We start from the raw sequence: 17,593 nt of genomic DNA, 5'->3' as shown, positions 1-17,593 counted from the left end.
GTCATTTTGGATTTATTATTAGAATGAAATATTTCGGTACCGGAGTATCTCACCTTCCCGTTTCGGATTGTTTATGTGTGTGTATATATTCAAAATACAACACTATAAAATTAATACCCATAATATAATTAGATAAAATTAGCAAGAAACAAGCAAGCAATGACACAATTCTCATTATCATAGAATTACAATAGTAAAATCTCTTTTTATAACACAATCGACCAATGTATAAAATAACATCTTGTGGGCAACAAAACCATTAAAATCAAATTACATAAGCCTTGAGTTGTTATTACTAAATAATATAGATTAAATCATAAAAGAAAATTCAGAGATTAAGTGAAAAGAATGCCAAAATAAACTATAGAGCATAAAAAGGAGGTAATAAATAAAGATAAAGAGATAATTTCGCGGGGTTTTTGGATTTTTAGTTTTGAAATTTTTTATTTTAATTTATTTTTATTGATAGAGGGAATATGAATTTTATTAAGTTAGAGTTAACTATTACTGAGCTATTTAACTCAATTTAATGATACAATAATATTTTTTTTGTCTTAATTACAAAAGAATACATTATCTTTAGCGCTTTTCTCAATTTAATCATGTCTCTTTAATTGTAGCAATGTCATGTACCACCTTTATATTTTTTGTAATTCCATACATCAAATAAAATTCCAGTGAAATTAGTCCTACGTGGCAACGAGAGCTCTGTGATTTATACATTTAGGACCCATATAATTACACATAAAAAACGACGTGTTTTAAGCCTAAACATTGTGTTTTTTGGCTAATAAATAAAAGAGTAGCTTTAAAATAGTAAACTTCCTTCTTCTCCGTTTAGAGACCCTAGTTGTCTAGGGATAGAGAGCAATAGTGTTTGTAACTCAAGTGGAAGCAACAGCAAACCCAACAAACTTTTTCCTAATACACTGAATTAGCATGTGGAAGTCATTCCTTTAGATAAGCCTAGTAAAATTGTTCTCAATTATAAAAGAAATTAAAACTTAATTAAACTAAGCCCATGAAGACAGATCCAAGTGTAATTAGAAGGGCAGCCACCATTTTAGTTTTCTCTTGAGAGGAGGAAGAAATGTCGCAGCAAATCCATGAAATCAAGGATTTTCTTCTTGCGGATAAAAGGAAGGATGCTTGTTCTGTCAAGATCAAGAGAAACAAAGATGTGGTGAAGTTCAAGGTTCGCTGCTCCAAATATTTGTATACGCTTTGTGGTTTTTTATTGTTCAGGATTTATAAAGAGGCAAAGAACAAACTTTTTTGTTGTTATAGGAGTTCGACAGAGAGGGCATTCGGGCTTTTATTACACCATTCCTTTGTGTAAGAAAAAAAATCATGTGTTATTTAAGATGAGAAAAACCATGTATCTCCTCAATCAAAGAGCAGAATAATAAACAAGAGAAGAAAAATGATAGATGGCGAGAGATAACTAGCAAAAGACATGACTACAAGTTGTCATATTTAGAAATTGGATTACTCAAACTAAATAGAAGTTACACTGAAGAAATGCAACGTTTAGGACGTGGATCCTAGGTGTTTGAGTCATATTAAATCCAATTGCTACTAGGATCGATCTCACTGAAATTTTATTTGATGTATTGAATTGCAAAAATAACAAAGATGGTGTATGACATTCTTACAATTAAAAAAACTTGATTAAATTAAAAAAAGCATTAAAGGTCATGTACTTTTTTGTAATTAAGTCTTTTTTTTTATACAAAATTGCATCATTTCTGCCGATCTCTTTAATTTGAGACAGAATGACCATTTCGGCCTAATTTCATCCATTTTCATACGAAGGCTGAGATTTTGACTGATACTAAATAGAAAGTATTTTATTTTATTTTTTTTAGTAAAATGAGATATTCTAATCATTACGAACAAAATGGAACAGAATCAATACCATTGGTTTCCATCACTGATAGAAGTGTTTGTTAGTGGTTTGTATTTAATTGAACTTATATAAAAATGTTAAGGGTGATATTGAAATAAATGAAGAATAAGTGTTTAAATCTTGCTCCCTAAATTGTTGAAGGGGCTTGTTTTTTTTCCTTTGGCCTCAATTTGATACAAACGGTATTTTGGAGATCTACTATTCTTTCGGGAAGAAAGCAAGAAACAAAACAAACGAAACAAGAAAAAAGAGAAAAATCGGAAAAAAAGAAAGAAAGAAAGAAAGAAAGAAAAATGGGTGCAATTACGAAGCTAATTGACGCAATACTCTTTCTATTCTTTGTCGTAATCGCGGTGGCAGCGCCGTTGATAGACGCGCAGACATGTCTCCCTTTGAACCTGTTCCCTGACATGTTGATCGATCTAAAGAAATGGTACAGTAATGAGTACGGAGACTATCTGGTCTCGGAGAAGCCTCATTTCTTTGTTGGAGTTGTTTGGATCGAGCTTCTATTTCAATGGCCTCTGGCGCTTTTCAATTTGTACGGAATTCTAGCTTCTAAGCCTTGGTTCAACACCACTTGCTTGATCTATGGCGCTTCTGTATTCACTTCCATGGTAAAACTTTTTGTTCATTTTTCTGTTTGGGGGTTATTAAATCATCTAGTGTCTGATTTGTCAAATCTAAATGTATGATGCTGATGCTGTGTTAGGGTGCTATAATGGCGGAGCTGATGGGTTCAGGGAAGGCGACGGAGAGATTGATGATGGTTTATGCACCATTTATGGGTTTAGGAATATTAGCCATTCTGCGTGGGCTTATGCCAAACAGTAGTGCTTCTATTGTCCTAGGAAAGAGAGCTACTCCATTGCCCAGGAAAAAGAGAGCTTAGACACCATTTTACCATATTTAGAGTTTCTTTTGTTTTTTCTTTTTGGATTGACTGTATTGAGATGAATTCTTGTTATGAAATTGTTAATTTTGATTATTATATCTTTGTTTTGCCTTTTTGCATCTATAGTCACTCATCTTTGTTTATTTCCACTTCCATATTGTTTCTGTTGAAGAATGAGGAGTCATAATCTGTTCATAAACTTATTTTTATATGTGAGAAACAAATTGAAGAATTAGGATAAAGATGTTTTTTACTTAGACTACATATAATGTACCACATGCAGACATGACAAGCCATAAGGTTTAGAAGTATTTGAAGTGCTGATTTTTCCTTGAGAAAAATATTTGCATTGTTTTGGGAATAATAGAATAAAATGAAATAAAGCAAAAACAAAAGAGATAGGAATTGTATTTATGCAAGTGGGATCTTGATCAGGGAATGACTGGAAAAAGTTGAAGCCTCATTCTTCAACTGTTGTTGACCTAAATTGAGATGAGAAGCCAATATAAATGTAAAGTAATCATGATTATATCTTTTCTTTATGTATTGAGCATTACATAAGAGTAATCAATTACATGGCGTATCTGTTATTAGATTTTTATACTACCAAACAGTGCAAGGAAGAAAATAATGTAATGATGATTCTATAATGCACTGCCAAATATGTCTTAAGACTCTTTATGCAGGCATCGGTACAAAGAACATGTATTTACCACTCTGGTGGCATGACAGGAGGCTCCAGCCAAGTAATTTCAAGGTTAGTAGCTGTTCTTCCCAAATCTTTTAGCTCCTTTTTCAGCGATTTGACAAACTACACCAAGCAGAAAACATGTATTCTTTAAATTTTGGTATATACTGGTAGAAAGAGACAAATGTTAAGAGAACAGAGCTACGAACCTCAAATTCAGTAAATTCAGTCCGACTCTCTTTGCGTCTGATTGTTAGGGTCTTTAGACTATCCAAATCCAGTCTATCCAGAAAGGAGGCTATTACTGTAATGTGGTAATCTTGCAACTGGTCAACAATTACTGCCAAGTGCCGAGGGTTTACAGGAGCAATGTTTTCCACAACAGAAGGCTGCAGTTATGAGAAGGTAAATACACCATTAAGACTGTATCAAAAGTAAAGTGGGGGAGGGGTGTAGGTGTAGTCCACCTGCCCTCAAACAAAATCTACGGAATGAAGTTCTTTCTTTACCTGGATAATCAGAAAGTCTAATTCTAAAATCTTGGCATAGCTTATTCTTTCAGAAAGCTGAACCAAGCCTTTCGTTATGAATTTTTCCTGCAGGTTATCTCCAAGGCTAAGACTAACATGCTGTAGTGATTTCAAGTTACCAGAGTCGATAGTGAATGTGGCATCTGGGGCGTAGAAGAATTTCAAGAACATATCCACACGTAGAGTTTGAAGTTGTTTAGCCACAATACTGAAATCAAAACGACCATTAATGTTGCACTTAGAAAATTGCAAATCCATGAGAGAGGGACTGACGACAGTGAGATCCAGCTCGTCAAAGTCGCAATAAAAAACTCCTAAACTCTTCAGAGATAAACAATCAATTTTAATACGGTACTTTCTTGGAAATGCATAACGGGAGTTGTATCTTTTTTGCTTCACTTCTTTCAGCACGATGGTTTCGAGAGATGGACAGTGCATTTCAAGAAAGTAATCTGCATCATCACCTTCTGGGATGCAATCTGTTATACTCAAATCTTTGAGAGATGAGCTAATGATTGAGATTTCATTTATCCCATAAACACTTTTGAGTTTCAAAGTTGAAATGGATTCACAGTAAGTAGAAATCCAGGCTACCAGTGCTCTACCAGAAGCTACTTTTACTTCAGTGACAAAACCTCGAGGAATGGAAACTCTTTAGGCAGCTGATTAAGTGTGCTTCCCTGCAAATCCAAGTTCAACACTCTTATGGATGGATTATTCAAGATACAGGCAGGAAACAGGCTGCATTTTAATGCTGCAGGGTCGAATAGAACGTCAATCTCGGGAACTTTACATCTCATTGCCTTTTGTATGAACCTATCGAAGCGAGATGTTTTGCTAGCGTCTCTGCGAGAACAAGACCAATGAAGGTGAAACTGATGCATCTGCAATGAATCCTGCTCATCTTTCTGAGTAAAGAAGTTCTCAATAAACGCCTTATACTGCCTATTACTTGCCACTGCAATTTTTCTTATCAAACTTCAGATCAAAATCTAAATAAGGACTGAACAAGCATGATGTCCTTAAGAACTTGGAGACTAAATATAGCCGAGCGATGTCATTAGCCCCAGGAACGAGAAGATGTAATGAATTACTGATTGTGGAAGAAGGCTCAACCTATCAAGATTTAGCTTGTCGGGTGGTGTATTTGCGAGATTCTGTTCGGCTGGAGGCTGAGTTCTGTCAGCAAGACTCTCCTTGTTCCTGGATTTCCTCCCCATTATCTTAGCTTAGTTAGGATCTGTCAAAATTGGGGTTCCAAGGTCCACAACCAAAGAGGCAGCCGGGAGAGCTACTGCTAAACTGAAATTAAAAGAGAAGCAAACAAGAATTGCAGTAGAATTTTGTATACAAATCCTTCTTGTTTCTAATTTCAATGCTTCAGAATTTGATTCTCATGCAAACCAGAATAAGAAAAGGAGATTTTCTTTTTCTTTTTCCAAAATTTCTCTCCATAATGAGGATCAAACAACAATAATAATATATATATATACAACAATAATAATATATATATATATTCATTGCGAATACATTACGGTCGGTTACTGAATGACTTTATCAATAATTATTTGTTAGGGAAGAATATTTTCCTTTTCTTTTTTATAGCTAAAATCCTAATTCTATTTAGATTGGGTTTCATTTATTGAAAAATTTATTCACTTTCCATATCTCATCAAATTCAAATCAATTTATATCAACTATCTCTTTTCTTACTTATCCTATTATTTTGCTACTTATTCCTTTTGATTTTATTACGAAAGCAATTAAAACAATTATATATTAAACATTTAATTTTATTATAATTCCTATTCTATTGCATAAGAAATCTTACATGTAAGGCATGTAAGATTTCTTTTTCTTAATTAGTTTTTCTTTTCATATCTTTTAGCTGACTTATTCATTATCTAAACTCGTTAAAAACTTATATGATTCATGTAAAATATTGACTAATAAATTAATACTTAAAAATAATTTTGTTAATATTATAAAATGATATAAAAATCAAAATAATAATTAAAAGGGTTGTTTTGATTTACTATTATATTTGGTAACATATGATAAATTTTTTGAAATAAAAGTAAGTTAAAATTAAATTAGAAAGATTATTAATGCCAGTGGGACACTTATTAAAATAAATAAAAACTCCTTTATTTATAGACTCTAGGCTAGAAGCATCTTCACCGGCTTTAAAATTACAGCACATCTAATATAATTAAAATCCACTAACACATTAAAATATCTAATTATCAAATCTTTTATCTAAGTTTGATATATATATCCTCACCTATATATTAAATTAATAAATAATATATATAATTGTTAGTTTTAAAATGATAGGATATTTATCAGTTATTCAATATCAAAGTGTAAAATACGTATGCACCATAACTGTCACGACCCCACCCGTGGGCCCGTGACCGGCACTAGGGAATGGGTAGGCGTAAGGCCACCGAAACCCGTAGTAAGCCTGACACTCACTGACTTAAACAAATCTCATCTCATTTAATGTTATTAAAGCCACAAATTATCTTAATAGCTACATTTCACATAATTTAATCGGTCTGCCAGAAGAACTAGGCGAGACCCGAAACTCAGAAAATTTACAACCGATACATCTACTATTACTACTGCAGAGAATCTAAGATTTTACAAATTAACATACCAAATCGAATACACCACCCGATGATGAAGGAGTCGGGTTACTGAATAAGAGTCGCGAGAGGACTAACAGTCACGAATCGAAAAAGCGATGAAATGGAGACTGTCAGTCTCGAGAGTGAGTTAAAATCAAATAACCTGGGGACTATTGCATTCTTCTCAGAAAACATAGATTATTCAAATCAGTATATCAAACCATGCACATAAATACCAATCATACTATAATCATACCCTATTACTTTCTTCACAAAAAATATTAATCATGCACGTAAATACAATCCATATTATAATCATACCATAATAAATAAATAAATGAATAAATAAAAATATATTTTTACTTTTACGGGACGAGTGGCTCAGTAGAACCCTAACCCCAAATTCTAACAGCCATTTTGGCTCTCTTAATCCAATAAGACTGGCGCCCCGAGAGCAATGCTCGACCAGGGACCTTACTTCCAGTCTGGTCATTTAAGTATCCAAATAAGTCAAGCCTGAGAGCAATGCTCGACCAGGGACCTTACCTCCGGCAATTTACACAAATCAGCCCAGAGAGCCATGCTCGACCAGGGCAAACCCATAAAAAATCTGATTACATGTCCATGATCATTACCGGTGCGCACGCGGTCCTGATGTAACCCATCAGGCGGCATGTTCTACGAAAGCCACATCCCCAAATCGAAATCATCACATATAATAAATATCATTGTATAATGAAATCATTCAACCATATCAAAATAACAATTAACAATTAAGAGTAAGACATCAGGCAACTCATGTGGAAAACTGATAATATATGGTATTATCATAACATTACTATAATAATACTTATATTACCTTTAATAATGAATAATTCAGTGAAATTATTTACGTTGCGATACTAATAACCATATTAAGCATGAACTTTCAAAATAGCATATTAAAATCAAACTTAGCAATAGCGCAATGATTAAATGACTTTAACTCACAGAATTGGGCGACCTCCTAGCTCTGCTCCGGTGCCTCAGTTGGAGCGAGCCGAACAGACAGATCATCTAATCACGGAAAACAATTTATCAAAATGCTGAGACAATCGATCATTAATCCTAGCTCTAGACTCCTGCGATCGACTGCCTAAGAATCTCGACTCGGGAGAATTCTCACGAAAATCCGTGAGAACCTCCCCTACAACACGAACATTACCCCTGTAAAAGCGGATCCGGGACTGCCGGAAAAACACTCCAAATATCCAACAATTTAAACAACGGGAGTCGGGTCCCCGAACTTCACTATTTCCGACTCGCCACACGACAAAATACGAGGCAAGCAAACGGCGGACAATTATTTATGACTCACAAATATCATCAAATACTCAATATAACCCAATAAACACAAATTTAAAATCAAAGGATTTCCAAGATCAACGGCCGGAGAAAATTACCGAGACGCTCGGTCGACTCCTGAGTCCGATTGACGATCTGGACACACCATCGGACTCACAATGACGGTGATGGCGATCCACGCTTCCCGATTTTTCGATCCGACACCCGATCATCCGGGAGAAATTTATGGACGATCACGGTCGTCGATTTGCAAACGAAGCCCGATCGCCCACGAAACTAGTGCCATCGCGAAGCTTAATTTGGGAGAGTCGGGATATGCCCTCCGATCGTCCATCCTCACGGGAGCTCACGGGAAAAGCCCAAAAACCTTGGCTGCCTCCACGGAACTCTATCCTCCGACCACCAAAACCGGCCGCCCAAAGGAAGCTCTCTCAAGGGGAGCCGATCGCCACCAAGATCGGTAGGAAGCGAGCTGGAATGGCGGAAGCCGCTACCATCTTTGCGCGCGCCTCCACCGCCACCATCGTGCTTTCATGGTTGACGTGCGCTCCTTCCGACGTCAACGCCCTCGGCACGGCCTCCAGCGTCCGTCCACCATGGACGCCGACGCCCCTCTCTCTCCTCCCTTTCTTCCCTTCTTTCTTTTCTCTCTCCCCGATTTTCTTTCCTTTCAATACCGACATTTCACCCTTGAACTTTTCCTTATTACAATTTGGTCCCTCAACTTCCTTAATTACTTACAATTTCATCCATCAAAATTCCAATTTAACCCCCAAACTTTCTTTTAGCCTTTCAATTAAGCCCTTAACTAATTAATTTAGGCCAAATCCGAATTATTGGAAATACACAATTACAAAAATACCCCTGACCGACATATTTATTTACAAAAAATACCAAGCTCACAAATTTCCATTAAAACCCTATAAAAATAACATTATACTTTCAATCCTTATTCCAAAATAAATTTTCAATTAAATCCTACACACATTTAAATTAAATAATCAATTTCCAACTTAAAATTTAATACTACTAATCAATTATAATACCAATTTTCTCAAAATTCTTTTATAAAAACATCCCTTACAATTTCTATCATAATTTTTCAATATATAATTTTATTTATATAAATATGCATTTGGAGAAAATTTGAATAACTAAATAAAAATATAAATTATTCCTCAAATAATTTATTTAATTAACTCCTTAAAAATCAAACTAATTGGATATGGAAAATAACTCATTTGTTTATCTAACATGAACATTCAAAATTTGTATTTAAATCATTCTAATTAAACCGAATAAAAATAAAGCTAAAATTAACTTAAATAAAAACTCATTATTAAATATATAAAAAAATTCGGGGTATTACAATAACAACCAAGTAACTAAGTGATGTGAAATAAATACAATTTCTAATAAGTAACATTCTAAACATTATTGTTGAGATTACCTCTATCATTAGATAACATGTTGGAAGGAAGGGAACACAGTAATAATGAACAAACTTTGCTATTTTGTTCATCACCAATAGATCATCTTAAGCCCTTCTTTAGCAACTTGAAACCCCAAATAACACTCCTCCAAATATAAGAACAACTAGACCTAGCTTGATCTTGTAGAAAATCTCCAACTCTGACACACCGAACATACAAAACTTAATCCTATGTCTGGATTGTAATTTAGGAAAATTAAGACCATATTCTGAATAAAATTAAAAATAATAATTATTTTCTATTGTTATTTTCTCCAGCAATACCGCAGCCATCACTAATTTGTATGCACAAGTCCAAGTCCAAGCACAACAGCCAACCAGTGGACAAAGTAAAAATATTAAACAAAAAACAGAAGAAGAAAAAGGACTGTTAACATCAGAAATCAACATAGGCGTGCGGCACACCATAGAAGACCAACCCCTTTTGTTCATAGAGATCAGCATTTTCCATTTTATCTCCATTATTTATATACCATTTCTTTAGTATTATTCACTCTATACTTGTACAGGTTCTTTATTTGTTTCAGAAACAGCAAGAAGAAGAAGAATGGGTGCATGTATGAAGCTGATTGACACCATACTCTTCTTCTTGTTTCTGGTATTGGCTGTGGCAGCGCCATTGATGGACGCGCAGGCAATCCTCCCTCTCAAACTCTACCCAGACTTCTTGATCAATTTCAATAACTGGTATGTCAAGGAGCATGGCGACTATCTGGTGGCAGAGAAGACCCCTTTCTTCGTTGGAATTATTTGGTTGGAGCTGCTGTTTCTGTGGCCTCTTGCTCTTCTTAATATGTATGGGATTATAGCTGCCAAGCCTTGGTTTAACACTACTTGCTTGATCTATGGCACCTCTATTTTCACTTCAATGGTACGTAAAGATTATCATGCCGTCTGTATATTAATTGTTTAAGCTTTTGTTTTGAAGTCAGTTTGGTTTTAATTAAATCTAATTTCATGTCATATTACATCAGGTTGCCATAGTAGCAGAGCTGATTGGTTCTGGCAGGGCATCAGACAAGTTGATGATGATTCACGCTCCATGTTTGGGTATTGGGCTCTTAGCCATTCTGCGGGGTCTCGTGCCTCACTCTGGAAACACTGCTTCAGCCATGGGAAAGAGAAAGAGGGCTTAAGTCAATGTCCATATTCTATAGTTGTTCTACTTTTTCTCTTATTGAAATGTTAGAATGGAGATGGATAGATTTTTCAGTAACGGAATTAACTTAATAAAAAGGGTTTTCTTCTTCATGGATGGTTCAATTTTATGAGATTTGTGGACTGTGATGTGTGGTTTAAATTGCGTGAGTCCACCTCGAAGATCTCAGCTAATCTTTCTAGTTGTTTATGTAGTTGGATTAACATCTTTTCGTTTTCAACTTATACATGACAGATATTCAATTCCTCATAATCAATAATATATCGAATGCAACATCCAAATTTCCAATATAAAATTTAAAATGATCCAATAGAAAATCAGAATATATAAATCTTAGAATGATATAAAAGAAATCTTAGATTATGGGTCAGTGAAATAAGAGAACAAAAAAATGAGAGAAATCGGTTGAGGGAGAACAGAAAAATGGTAATTAATTTTAAGTAAAAATACTCATGCTAGTAATGTCCTATATATAACAAATATTTTCATTCTAACAACTATCCAATATTCCCACTAGAGAAAGGTCCAAAAGTACAAATATGATAATTGTATATTGCTTGTCATGTAATAATGCTGTATCTTCTCCCCTGCCCTTAAAAGAGTACCTCTTTCCACAAGGGTGATGTGAGGATAACGGTATCGAAGGTCCAAAGCATACTCCCATGCAATATCTTTGTAAAAGAAAATAAATCTGGCTAATAATTTAAGAAAATAAAAATAAAGAAAAATGAAATACATAATAAAATACACAGATTTATGTAAAAAATCACTAAACAAATTAGGGTGAAAATCACGGGCAAGAAAAAAAGTATTTCACTATAAAAAAATAATAGCAGTTACAATCGCTCTATTTATAAAAGAGAAAACATTAAAATTCTCTCTTTATACTACGAGAAAAATAATTGCTTAACTCTCTAATATTTTTCTCTTATTTTTGGAATGAATGAATAACAAAGTGAGGCATCTATTATATAGACTTGGAAGGTACCTCAAAATTGTTAACTTAGCAATGTGAGAGAGATACTCCTCAAATTTAATAACTTAGCAATGTGGGAGAAATATAAACTTCCTAAATATCAACAATCTCCCATTTGAAGATTTGATTGAGGATCAATCAGATCGTCACACTGTTCTTTCTTCCTTGCTTTTCCATACTACTTATGCTTTTGTCAGGCCACTAGAGGATCGACACCAAATAAATTTATCAGTGTTAACCGCCTTTGTCAAAAAATCTGGTAGGTTGTCTTTAGTATGAATTTTCTACATATCCACAGTGTCCTCTTCCACTTTTTCACGAACGAAGTGATACTGGACTCGTATGTGCTTTGACTTTGAATGAAAAGCTGGATTCCTTGCGAGATGCAAGGCACTCTGACTGTCACAGAACATAGGAATATGCTCTTGTTCGTGCCCGAGTTCCTCCATTATCATTTTCAACCATACTGCTTTCTTACTGGCTTGTGTAGTTGCTACATATTACATTGTTGATGTCGCCCGGTTTTGATACTCGACTCAGCTAGTAAGTGTGAACACATACCCTATAGTAGATTTGCTTTTATCAAGATCACCTGCATAATCTGAGTCAATATATCCTCTGATAATAAAGTTTGATCCTTCATAACATAATGCAACATCTAAGGTTCACCTAACATATCTTAGGATCCTCTTTACAGCATTCCAATACTCTCTGCCAGGATTTGCCATGTACCGACTTACTACTCCCACTGCATGTCCAATGTCTAGTTGTGTACAAATTATCGTGAACACTAAACTCTCCATTACTGATGCATACGGTACTCGAGATATTTTTATCATTCCTTCTTCACTGCTAGGACTCATACTGGAGGATAATCTGAAACTAACAGGAAGTGGGGTAGAAATTGACTTACAATCTTGCATATTGAAGCGTCGCAAGACCTTCTTCAAATAATTTTTATGAGAAAGCCAAATTTCCTATTATTTCTGTCTTGATGAATTTGCATCCTTAGAATCTTGTTTGCTGGTCCCATGTCTTTCATTTCAAATTCCCTAGCTAACTGTGCCTTTAGTTATTCCATATGATCTTTGTTGGGGCCTGCTACCAACATGTCATCTACATACAACAGTAAGATAATAAAATCACTTTTACCAAACCTCTTGAAATATGCACAAGTGTCTGAATTAAGTCTGTTGTATCCAAGGCTCATGATGAAGGAATCAAATCTCTTATACCAACACCTTGGCGGCTGCTTTAGACCGTATAGAGATTTGTTCAACCTACAAACCAAGTTTCACTTTTCTTTTTCCTCAAAACCTTCTGGCTGGAGCATATAAATTTCTTCCTCAAGATCTCCATGAAGAAAAGATGTTTCATATCTAGCTGCTCTAGATGTAAGTCAAATGTAGCACACGTCGCCAAGACTACTCGAACAGTTATTAATCAAACCACAGGGGAAAATATTTCATTGAAGTCAATCCCCTCCTTTTGAGCATATCCTTTCACCACTAATCTTGCATGAAACTGCTCCATTTGATCATCACTATTTCTTTTGATCTTAAAGACCCATTTGTTACCAATGGCCTTTCTTCCTTATGGTAGTGGCACAAGTTCCCAAATCTTGTTCTTATGCAGAGCTTCCATCCCTTCTTGTATTCCTGCCATCCATTGAGATGCATCTGAACTGCTCATTGCTTCTTGGAGAGTTGAAGGCTCCCCTCCCTCAGTTAGAAGACAGTATGCAACATTTATGCCTATAACATTATCTTTCTTGCTGCCTATATCATAATCTTTCTGTCAGGTTGGTGTAAATTTTATACGTTTTCCCTTTCCAAGTTCTGACTCTTCAAACTCGGCTAGCTCTTCAAACTCGACTGGTTCTTCCTCTTCGTGCTCAGGTGCTGCTTCAGAAGAATCTTCTTTTGTAGACTTTCTTTCCACCTGTATAGTTGTAGTCTCTGAATTTTCTTTTGAAGTGCTATCATCTTCTCCCTTTAATTTATCTTCTAAGAAGATTACATTCATGCCGATTATAACTTTGTGGGTAGTGGGATCCCACAGGCGATACCCCTTCACACTATCAGCATATCCCAAGAACAAACACTTCCTGGATTTTGGATCCAGCTTTGTAGTTTCTTGGGTATTATATATCACATACACAAGACTTCCAAATATATGGAGGTTTGAATAATCAACTGGCTTCCCAGTCCATATCTCCATTGATGTCTTTTAATCAATTGCTGTAGATGGAGACCGGTTAATCACATAACAGGCGGTATTAAATACCTCAGCCTAGAATGCCTTATTCAGGCCTGCAGCTCCCAACATTGCTCTAGTTCTTTCTAACAGAGTTATGTTCATCCGCTCTGCCACTCCATTTTATTGAGTAGTGTATGCCGTAGTGAACTGCCTCTTGATGCCTTCTTGCTTGCAAAAGCTATCAAATTCATTACCTGTGTACTCTTCTTCATTATCTGTCCTCAAACACTTTATCTTATTGCCTGAATCAAGTTCAACCCGTGCTTTGTAAGTTTTGAAAACCGTAAACATATCTCCCTTGCTCTTAATAGGATACACCCAACATCTCCTGGAGTAATCATCGATGAAGGAAACAAAGTACTTAGCTCCTCCTAGTGATGAAACCGGTGCTTGCCATACATTAGAGTGAACTAATTCTAGAACATTCTTGCTTCTAGAATTGGATGTATTGAACTGTAATCGATGCTGCTTGCTTGTTATGCAATGCTCACAAAAGGGTAATGACACCTTTGTGAGACTAAAAAGTAAATTTTTCTCAGCAAGAACCGTCATGCCTTATTCAGACATATGTCCAAGCTTCTAAAGCTACACCATTGCAGATCTCTCGCTCGAACTACTTGAAGCAACAGATGCTTCTGCTTCATGCACGGTCTCTCCCAAAAACATATAAAATTAGCAGCAACTTTTTCTCCTTTCATAATTACAAGTGCTCCTCGGCTAATCTTCATGATTCCTTTTTGAACTTTGATGATGCAATTAAGATCATCCAGCTATCCCAAAGATAACAAATTCTTCTTCAGACCTTCCACATATCGCACTCCTTGAATAGTGCGGACTGTACCGTCGTGCATCTTTAACTTGATGGTTCCAATGCCTATGGTCTTTAAGGCATTATCTTCATAACTATACACAGATCCTCCTAAGATAGGTTCATAATGATGGAACCATTCTCTTCGAGATGTCATGTGATAAGTTGCTCCTGAGTCAAGAAGTTATAATCAGTAAATCTCTTCCTGCTCTCAGTTGATATTGTTGCTTCACAGCATAATACATTTCCATCATCCGAAGTGCATGCCACATTCCCTTGAGAATTGGAATTCTTCAAAGTCCAACAATCCTTCTTCAGGTGACCTTTCTTACCACAATGGTAGCATTTATAATTCTTCTTACTTTTTGATTTTGATCTACCATCATTGTGACCCCCATTTGGGCCACGTTCTATTAATCTCCCTCTCATCATCATCAAGGCTTCCACTTGTTGTGAACCTGCCTGCTTGTCTTCCTTATTCCTTCACTGATTTTCTTCTTCAAGAATAGCGGCTGCTATATCATCAAAGACTAGAATTTTAGTAACAACATTATTTGTCAAACTGATGATGAGTTGATCATACGAATCAAGTAGACTTTAGAGTAGAAGTTCTGCACGTTCTTGTGACTATATTTTATAGCCCAAAGATGTGAGCTGAGAAAATAGAATATTCAAGACATTAAGGTGCTCTGTCACTAAAGTAGATTCTGACATTCTTAAGGTGTAAAGTTTCCTCTTAAGGAAAATTTTGTTGCGTAATGACTTGGCCTCGTACAGTCTAGTGAGGTGGTCCCAAATCTCTTTTACCGTTTCTTTTTCTTCTATGTTGGACAAGAATCCATCTGCAAGTGCCAGATGAAGGTTTACAATAGTATTCCCATCCATCTCGTTCCACTTATTATCATTTGTGAGTGTTGTCGGTCGTTCACTGATAGCCACAAGATAATTGTCTTTTCTCAATACAGCCTTTATCTTTAATTTCCACAATGAGAAATTACTCCCGTTGAACTTTTCGATCTCAAATTTTTCCGCCATTGCTTTTATCACAAACGGTGCCTTTTAGCTTGTAAAATGAACTGCAGTAATGAACATAACTCACTAGGTAAGTTCCCAAGAAAGACTGGAGGGTCACAAGCGAACCTCTTAAGTACCAATCTCCTTAGACAGAACCTTCCCTAGATTGTAAGTGTTCTCACTACTCCACATAAGCTCTTTTGCACTAAAGAAACCTTAAAACCCTTTTCTGATGTGGAAGATCAGACTAAGCTGCAACCACATAGCATACTAGGGTTTTAAGAAATTTCTTGCCAACCAAGCTCTGATACCAATTGTAAAAGAAAATGAATCTGATAGAGCAAAATCACAGCTAATAATTTGAGAAAATAAAAATAAAAAAATGAAATACACAATAGAACACACAGATTTACGTGAAAAACCCCTAAACAAATTAGGGTAAAAACTACGGGCAAGAAAAGAAGAATTTCACTATAAAAAAATAATAGGAGTTACAATCTCTCTATTTATAAAGGAGAAAACATTAAAATTCTCTCTTTATAATAGGAGAAAAATAATTGCTTAACTCTCTAATATTTTTCTCTTATTTTTAGAATGAATGAATAACAAAGTAAGGCCTCTATTATATAGACTTGGAAGGTACCTCAAGATTGTTAACTTAGTAATGTGGGAGAGACTCCTCAATTTTAATAGCTTAGCAAAGTAGGAGAAATACAAACTCCCTAAATATCAACAATCTTCTTGCGGCATATTAGTCCATTGAAGCAAGAGTTGTGTCATTATGTTTTATCCTCGTTTGACTTGGCACTTGTCTAAAATTGCTATTGGAATTGGAGGCTAATCAACTAGAGTGGGATGATTTACAACTGTGTGATGTTAGTTATAGCGGGCTTAAATTATGACACATGAAATACTGGGTGAACCTTATTTATAATGATCTGGAGGTAGAACACATGATATATTGTTCATTTCGGCCCATACTAGTCTCATGGTTTTGTTCCCTTGGTGGATTCGAGAACTTTCACGTTTAACTTTGGAGTTTCTACAACTCCACAGTCAAACAACCAAAAGACGCCTTATGTAATTAGTTCTAACTCTTTATATAAATGCTATCAACCATTTCTTATCCCGTTTTGATGTATAATTCGATTCATCCATGCACCCTTATACACTAAAGTGTTGCCATCCTAGAAGCCAATTGGAAGTCGCTTCTTATCCAAGCATCCCATATCTGCCCTAGCATTCACTTCCTGCCCTCATCGAACCACTTTTCTAGGCTAAGCTATCACATGCCCACTAGCTTTCGTCTGGTTCGTCCTCGAACCACACATCTACTAGAGAGATCATGCTCTAATACCATTTGTAATGATTCAGAATCAAATCAAATTATATATTATCAGTTCACCCATGCACTCCTATACCTCAGAATGCTGCCATCTTAAAAGTCTGTCAGAAGCTGTTCCTTATCTAGGCATCCTATTTTTGCCTTGGCCTCACTTTCAGCCCTATCAGACTACTTCTTTGGGCTAGGTTGTCGCATTACTATAATGAGGCAGCTCTAGTTTTAATGAACCAACTCCTATTTTCTCTAAGATTTTCCAAAATATCGATAACTGAGCTTAATTAAGGACCTTCTTGTTGTGACAGCCTGGCTTGGAGAAGCGGGCCGACGAGGGCGGAAAGTGGATGTCGGGGCAAAAATAAGATGCCTGGACAAGGAGCGGCTTCTGATAGGCTTCTAGGATGACAACACTCTAAGGTACGGAGGTACATGAATGAATCGAATTGCATATTGAAACGGGGTGGGGAATGGTTAATAACGTATATGTATGAGTTGGAAGAAAGCACATGAGGTTCCTTTTGGTTGTTTAGCTGTGGAGTTGTAG

At 35.7% G+C, this 17,593-nt stretch overlaps 3 protein-coding genes across 3 annotated transcripts; 2 read left to right on the top strand and 1 right to left on the bottom strand.

Moving 5' to 3' along the window:
- Positions 1-2,085: 2,085 nt before the first annotated feature.
- Positions 2,086-2,900, top strand: LOC8274826 (sigma intracellular receptor 2). The gene is made up of 2 exons (XM_002524129.4): positions 2,086-2,526; positions 2,622-2,900. The coding sequence occupies exons 1-2, from the start codon at positions 2,203-2,205 to the stop codon at positions 2,799-2,801; spliced, it is 504 nt and encodes a 167-aa protein (XP_002524175.1). The 5' UTR covers positions 2,086-2,202; the 3' UTR covers positions 2,802-2,900.
- A 410-nt stretch (positions 2,901-3,310) lies between these two features.
- Positions 3,311-5,799, bottom strand: LOC112535609. The gene is made up of 3 exons (XM_025158245.2): positions 4,002-5,799; positions 3,702-3,881; positions 3,311-3,615 (listed from the first exon to the last, which is right to left on the bottom strand). The coding sequence occupies exons 1-3, from the start codon at positions 4,458-4,460 to the stop codon at positions 3,514-3,516; spliced, it is 741 nt and encodes a 246-aa protein (XP_025014013.1). The 5' UTR covers positions 4,461-5,799; the 3' UTR covers positions 3,311-3,513.
- A 4,169-nt stretch (positions 5,800-9,968) lies between these two features.
- On the top strand, positions 9,969-10,742 carry LOC8274824 (sigma intracellular receptor 2). Its single transcript, XM_002524127.4, has 2 exons — positions 9,969-10,362; positions 10,466-10,742. Exons 1-2 carry the CDS (start codon positions 10,039-10,041, stop codon positions 10,625-10,627), a joined length of 486 nt encoding a protein of 161 aa, XP_002524173.1. The 5' UTR covers positions 9,969-10,038; the 3' UTR covers positions 10,628-10,742.
- The last annotated feature ends 6,851 nt before the right edge of the window (positions 10,743-17,593 follow it).

Source organism: Ricinus communis, chromosome 7 (genome assembly GCF_019578655.1).
Source record: "Ricinus communis isolate WT05 ecotype wild-type chromosome 7, ASM1957865v1, whole genome shotgun sequence".
NCBI lineage: Eukaryota > Viridiplantae > Streptophyta > Magnoliopsida > Malpighiales > Euphorbiaceae > Ricinus > Ricinus communis.
Note: the sequence above shows the minus strand (reverse complement) of the source record. Positions and strands in the feature narration are given on the sequence as shown.

Bases quoted from the DNA above. Each gene is read 5' to 3' on its own strand.
- LOC112535609 (XM_025158245.2), bottom strand. From the start codon at position 4,460: ATGCACTGTCCATCTCTCGAAACCATCGTGCTGAAAGAAGTGAAGCAA. The intron at 3,882-4,001 runs GTAAAGAAAGAA...TCATAACTGCAG, and splicing joins TAGACTTTCTGATTATCCAG to CCTTCTGTTGTGGAAAACAT. The intron at 3,616-3,701 runs GTTCGTAGCTCT...TGCTTGGTGTAG, and splicing joins CTGAATTTACTGAATTTGAG to TTTGTCAAATCGCTGAAAAA.
- LOC8274826 (XM_002524129.4), top strand. From the start codon at position 2,203: ATGGGTGCAATTACGAAGCTAATTGACGCAATACTCTTTCTATTCTTT. The intron at 2,527-2,621 runs GTAAAACTTTTT...ATGCTGTGTTAG, and splicing joins CTTCTGTATTCACTTCCATG to GGTGCTATAATGGCGGAGCT.
- LOC8274824 (XM_002524127.4), top strand. From the start codon at position 10,039: ATGGGTGCATGTATGAAGCTGATTGACACCATACTCTTCTTCTTGTTT. The intron at 10,363-10,465 runs GTACGTAAAGAT...ATATTACATCAG, and splicing joins CCTCTATTTTCACTTCAATG to GTTGCCATAGTAGCAGAGCT.